This window comes from Leiobunum rupestre, chromosome 5 (assembly GCF_980474605.1).
Source record: "Leiobunum rupestre chromosome 5, qqLeiRupe1.1.hap1, whole genome shotgun sequence".
Classification (NCBI taxonomy): domain Eukaryota; kingdom Metazoa; phylum Arthropoda; class Arachnida; order Opiliones; family Sclerosomatidae; genus Leiobunum; species Leiobunum rupestre.
Window position 1 is genome coordinate 19176536 of NC_143388.1, and position 7070 is coordinate 19183605.

At 35.6% G+C, this 7070-nt stretch overlaps 1 protein-coding gene across 1 annotated transcript; it reads left to right on the top strand.

Annotated features, from left to right (window-relative positions):
• The first annotated feature begins 1695 nt into the window (after window positions 1–1695).
• LOC149943728 (ABC transporter G family member 20-like) lies at window positions 1696–6840 on the top strand. The gene is made up of 11 exons (XM_090175271.1): window positions 1696–1904; window positions 2700–2859; window positions 2929–3083; window positions 3474–3675; window positions 3801–4049; window positions 4201–4533; window positions 4596–4773; window positions 4843–4958; window positions 5466–5802; window positions 6258–6344; window positions 6549–6840. Exons 1-11 carry the CDS (start codon window positions 1801–1803, stop codon window positions 6761–6763), a joined length of 2136 nt encoding a protein of 711 aa, XP_090031397.1. The 5' UTR covers window positions 1696–1800; the 3' UTR covers window positions 6764–6840.
• The last annotated feature ends 230 nt before the right edge of the window (window positions 6841–7070 follow it).

Genomic DNA, 7070 nt, shown 5'->3' on the forward strand with positions numbered 1-7070 from the left:
AAATTTGGGGTCCAAACCCACTTCACCTTGTATAAAAAACATTAACTATCCCTTATAGCAGTTTTAAATGTTTCAGCCAGTAAACACTGATAAAAAATACTTGTAGCTAGTTTGAGTTCCAATTTATTGTCATCAGCACTCAACCTAAACATCATTCTGAAGTAGCATCCAATAGAATGAACGTTACGTGAACCAAACATTGTGTTTGACACGTGGACCAAGAAGTGCTGATTGAAATATAAGTGCTTCCGAACTTCTAATTTTACAAGTGGATAGCGTTTAATTTTGTGGAATAATGTAAGACTAACGGCCAGATATCTGTCAAAGTGATTGTATTGTGACCGTATGATCAACATTTTATTGAGTCTTGGAGTTATAGTAAATAATAAGTGGTTTTACATTTCGTCGCCGTGAAAACAAAACCACGTATCTTTTCGGTGGCCTTTTTGAGAAAAATTGATTTTTTTAATTTCGCAGGGACTTGTGAAATCGCGTGTTAGGTTTTACATGTGAGTTAATTTTATAGTTAGATAATTTCGTTTCAATATTGACTCTTTATGAGGATTTTAATTTAAAAATATTTTGCTAAAGGGGAATTTTTAGAGATACGTGGTTTTGCGTCATGAAGTGAGATAGGAGCTGAAAATAAGCAAGATACGTGCTTTTGCGCGAAATAAGTTGTGAATATCAAAGATACGTTTAAATGTTTTCTCGATTTAAAAAAATAAATCCAATTGCAACCTATTAATGTTTTTAATATTATATACGTAAATTGGGGTGTAGAATCTAAATATGTCAATTTTGACAAAACCACGTATCTCAAGTTACGTGGTTTTGTTTTAACGGCGACGATTTACCCTTGTCCATGCATTTGTTATAATAGTGTAATACATTTTAATGAGCAATTATAAAGTGTATTTCTTGATCATTTCACTGTCAACCACCTTCTACAAAAATTACACTAATTGAAATACTCTTGCAACTATTTAGTTCATACTTTATCAGTATTATCGAGAGGATTCACTCTTTAAATAAAAAAATGTATTGTAACATAAGCTCGTAAAGTAGGTTACAAAGAAATTAAAAGGTTTTAAACATTGTTTTTTTGACGGAAACCTTAAAAGGTTACTTGAAAACTTGAAATTATTCTAATGATAATCTAGTCTTAAATCTTTTTCTACCTTAGGTTTATAGGTTAAGAGATAGGTGGAGATGGGACCATTTGATCAGAGCCGCCCTTATGGGTTACAAGAGCTAGACCCCGACTCCCCGGTAAAGCCACCAGTTAAGGCACACTCTAACCCATTTAGGGCCAAACCCTATAGCCATAAAGAAATATTATTATTTTTTAAATAAGCACCAAGTATGACTGCCAGGTGATAGATAGAGGGCGGCAGCTGCGATTGGAAATAGCGCTAATGCCACTTTCCACGGCTGGCGTGAAAAATCTCGAAATGTATTTTTATTAAACTATATGTTTATTTTAAATTGCATTACAAGTCTTAAAATACGCCGGCATTATTATGTATTTTAAGTTTGCTGTGTAGTTTTTTTATTTAGTTAAATCTTATTTTCCTGGACGTTAAAATGTTTAAAAAGCTTTGTTGTTTTTTTTAAATGACCTAATCTTTAAAAACACAATATATTTTTCCCCACGATTTCAATTTCCAATAGTATAAATTGAAGTGGTACGAAGCTAGGGTGTTTAATCTATCACTGGTGGTTCGTGTAGTAACTGACTCTTATCCTGGGACGAATTTGTGTTGGGGTTTTTAATAACTTAAAAATATAGTGATAGAAATGTCTGCCATTGAAATTAACGAAGGTCGGCTGCAGTACGGCCGTGGATCGAATGCCTTTCAAGCGTTAGATGGAATCAATTTGAGAGTTCCAAAAGGATCGATGTAAGTTCAATGATTTACGGTTATTAATATAATATGTGAACTAAGATCGTATAAATTTTAGAATCCTTGTAATCAAACGTAGTTTTGGCTAAGGTGTAATAAATATAAACATTGTATGGGGAAATATAGCGTAATTTGAAAAATCGTTGGTACCATGTTTAAATTATCACGTTTGTCCTTAAGACTCGTCTGAGGTGACAATTGGGTAAGGCTGAGAAACTATGATGCCGATTCTGGGTGTTCTCCTACCCAAAGTAAAAATTAATTTCTAGCTTCCGATAATTTCTTACATAGCAATAAAATATTATAAACCCTTTTTAGAGGTTAGTGATATAAAATAAAACATCTTAATGTAGGTGTCCTGTAGAAGTCTAACCCTAAGAAATAATTTATAATGAGCTGTAGTCTGTGGTTTGCTATAAACCTTTTCAGTAGTTAATTATCTGGGCGATGAAATATTTTAGTTATCTTTTTCGAAAGTAGATATTATGATGTCAAGATAAAGTTCTTAAATGATTGATTTTCGCGTGATAAGGACTTAATACAAAACATTTTTAATTTAAAAATAATTTTTCAGTAAAAACAATTTCCCTCTCCCCGCGCTCAAAAAGAATTTAAACGGTTATTTTTTTATGACTTGCTCGTTGTCGGAAGTTTAGTTGTAATACTTAGCGTATTTAAAAACTATGATGTACGCTTGGTTAAAATTATCATTTTATTAAGAGTTGGGCCATTTACCGTTACCCTTTTTAATGTGGCTGTTTTTTACGTTTATGAATGTTTGTATTTGCATAGATATGGACTCTTGGGACCAAGTGGCTGTGGCAAAACCACACTGTTAAATTGCCTTGTTGGTAAACGAAAGTTGACGAGTGGAAGCGTACTTCTTTTTGGAAATAAACCCGGACATACCAAAAGTCAAATCCCAGGAAAAGGTGTTGGTTTTATGCCACAAGTAAGACTATTTAACGTTAATGTAGCCGAATATTTGAACAATCATTAACCTATTCCCTCGAATTCTCAGGATATAGCTTTGTATCCCGAATTCACAATCGGCGAAACTATAAGATATTTCGGAAGTCTTCATCAAATGAGACAAGACGACATTGACGAACGCATCGCTTTTCTCCTGGAGTTCTTAGACTTGCCGGAAGGGAAAAGATTAGTTAGGAAGTTAAGGTAAGCCAGCCTTTCCTCTCATTATATGGACTTAAGGTTTTACTCAGCAAATTAAAATGGTGGCCAGTCTTTTCTTAACTGTACAATGTTTTCCAAGAACGCCAAATGCAGTCACTTGCACATGACTTACAACTGAATTTGGTAATGGTTCTAAATCTTGGGTGATTTGAATAACCGAATAAATAAGTATTACTGAAAGTTGGTAATAAATTCCATCCAATTCCTTAACCTAAATTACCTGGAAAGTACCACCTTATTGTCACTCAAATCCTGATGGTTTTCTATCAAAATATATCTTATAATCGGAAGTTTTTGTATGCGCTGTAGCGTCGTAATTTATAATTTGTTTCTTATTGACTAACATTTAATTTTTGTTTAATGGATTTCTAGTGGTGGACAACAACGACGGGTGTCGCTGGCTGCATCAATCATTCACAAACCGCCGTTACTGATTCTTGACGAACCCACTGTTGGGGTTGACCCTCTTATTCGACAAAACATCTGGGACCATCTGGTGGAAATTACTAAAACCGAAGGAACAACTATTGTCATTACAACTCACTACATTGAGGAAGCTAAACAGGCACATAATGTAAGTCTTTTAGTGATAAGACAAACTGTATCAAAAGTTCGACAACTGTTTTTAATCATTTAAATAGTATAGCAATATTGTTATAAGGTTTTTTTGGATGGTAAATTTAACACTTTTCTGTATAGGTGGGATTTATGAGAGGTGGAAAGCTGTTGGCGGAAGGAAGTCCACAAGAATTAACGGAGAAGTTTAAAATGTCATCTTTGGAAGACTGCTTCTTGGAGCTCTGTAAACTTGACAAAGCGAAAAAAGCTGAAATGTGCCTGGATGTTGCCTCCAAGCCAATTCCACATAAGACAAGAGCCACTGTGTTCTATGGGGGAAATATGGACCTCTTAGTACCAGGGGAAGTGAAGATTCCCTTTGGATCTCCAGTAAATGCACTTTAACATTAAAAATATTTCAAGGCAAAGCGTTACAACTAAATTTCCTTGACAAGCTTTTCATTGACATTCCGAGATGATAAAGTTCATTCCTTCCTTTAAATAATTTTATACATTCCCTGTGCTTTATTTTCTTGTATAGATTCCGCATTTCAGCATTGCAAACGGTTTCGGTGTCGTCCAACATGAAAAACAAGTCAATATCACGACTGATCTACATCATCGAGAAAAACGTTACACTTTGGGATTCATGTGGATGTTCTTGACGTTGCTGTACAAGAACTGCACGCGCATCAGGCGAAACATTCCGCTTCTTCTCTTTCAATTCGCCATCCCTTCAATTCAACTGATTCTTCTTTGTTTGTGCATCGGATTACCACCATTTCATATCTTCGTCGCTGTCGTCAACGAAGAGAACCCAGTCACTTCCAGTTACCACTTTCTAAAGCATATTGACAATTCAACTATAGTGCAGGTAGATTTGTATTTAAGATATCGGTGATAATTTGAAATTGTTTTTAAAATTGTTGCTTTTAGATTCCTTATTTGGATAAAGCCAGTGCTATCAAATCGGTGGAGAAAGGCGATACGTGGGGAGTCCTTAGTATCAAGCAGAATTTTAGTTCTTGCTTATTACAACGGATACAAACTGGTCTCGACGTCGAGAAAGATGTAGCGTCCTGTGGTTCCATTGAGTTGCGATTAGATATGACCAGTATGAGTTTCACAATAGCTATGACAATCGTGGACAACGAATAATTGTTAATTGGAATTTTGTCTTTAGATCAACAGGTTGGGTTCACCATTGAGACGACTATGATGTTAGCATTTAAGAAATTCGCTGAGCAAATGCTGAAAAGTATGGGGCGTGGAGTGCATTTCACTGATCCGCCCATAATTGTAAGTTCCACCGACTTTAATGAAAAATTGCTACATGAATGGTATTATATTTTTAGCTTTTAACTAAAACACTAAACTAAACTAAACTTAGTAAAGGAAACTTGACTGTTCTGTAGATTTAGTCTATCAAATACCAACTTATAGCTTAACCGACATCTATAAAAATCATAAATTAATTATTATCCCCCTTACTCGAAAAAGGGTTCAAGAATCCATTTGCTTCCTCCTAACTATTCTCTTTGATAGCTATGGTCAGATCACTCACCTGATCTCTCCATGTCGAACGATTAACTTTGACATGGTAAGCGCTATCAAAATTGTCAGCAGTAACAATGCTCTTGGGAGCCACGAAGTCTAAGATGGCCGTCACTAATGAAGTGGTAGTCAAAAAGGTGTTCCAACCTTTCTCTATAATGGGGATGATATTTTCTGAATTATTAGCCATTTAAAATACGTTTAGTCAAAAAAATTATATCATGGACATTTTATATTTCATACGTTATGAAGGTTGCAGAGCCCATCTATGGTGCACCGAGATCGAGCTACACTGAGTTCATCGCGCCAGGAGTCCTTTTGAGTATAACCTACATCATGGCCGTCGGATTAACTGCCCTGAGTCTGGTGGAGGAACGAAAGAGTGGGCTTTTCGACCGCAGTTGGGTCGCAGGCGTAACCATCGCCCAAGTGTTATCGTCACACGTTGTCACTCAGTTCATTGTCATTATCATTCAAGTTACTGGCCTCTTTATCTTCACGTTTTTGGTCTTCGATATTCCCTCCGAAGGCCCTTTCGTGTGGGTTGTCGTTCTTACTTTACTCCAGGGGTTATGTGGAATGTGCTATGGTGAGATTTTATAGGTTTCTCATTTTCCTTTGTAGTCCAGTATCTCATGATTCAACGTAGTGGTGTTAAGTATACTGGGTTGAAAGAAACTTTATAGGTTTTTGGTTCTATGACATTTTAAATATTGGCTACTAGAATTTATCAATACTAAAACGATCCTATTAAAGCAAAGAAGTTTTCCCGCTATTTTCGTGAACGAGCAAAGTCTCATTTAGGTAGGCGATGGGTGTTTGATAATAATCGTTTGTAATAGCTCAGTTGCTCTGTTACGAAGGGAAAAATGTCTCGCGTCTCAAAAAAATATGAAGACGACCATTGCATCATCTCAACTATTTGAGTGACTCAAGGTATTTCTACTACCCAGAATGCTAAGTACCATAACGTTCTTTATCAATGACGCTTTTTAAAAAAGTAAATGCGGTGCAAATTTTGACTTTTCGGAATCCCTTTTTTAGGGTTGGTGATATCGTGCATTGTTGATGACGAAAGTTCGGCCATAATGCTCTCGCTCGGATCATTCTATCCTAATCTGATTTTAAGTGGTAACTATAACATTCTATACAAACTATTGCATGATTAGTTTTTCACATGTTCGAAATGTGCTTATACATCTGTAACGTACATTACCCCTTTACCCTGAACTTTAGTGTTATGACTCAAATGAGAATTAATTTAATTGCCGGCTAGTGACAGACCGCATTTTCGTTAATATCACATAACAATCTTTTAAACTGTTTTCTTCGTAGGTGTTGTCTGGCCAATTGAAGGAATGCCCTTCTTCATGCGCTATATCAGCTACTGTTTGCCGCAAACTTTACCAATTGAAAGCGTCCGTGCCGTCCTATCTCGTGGTTGGGGAATAGACTACACCATCGTCTGGTCCGGCATCTTGGTATCTATTCTCTGGATTTCTTTATTCCTATCGACGACTGTGTTTATTTTCAAACTCAGAAACAAGTGATTGTAAATGTGTAATATAATTTCATGACTCGAAACTGTTTATGTAACAGAGTAGTATAATAAACTATTTAAACATTTAAGACTGTAGTTTGACAAGTTTACGCGCATCAGCAATATTACGTAACTGAAGTTAATTTTCTACAACTTGATATCAAATCATATTACCAGCGTTTCAAACACTATAAAGCGGAGAATGCATGCTTAGGCAATCCATAACTCCGGTTTTTAAACCGGTGCTCATAAACGTTTTACACAAAGAAATGATTTAAGCAAGAATTTTTAATCGCCCATATTTATTTCAACATAGT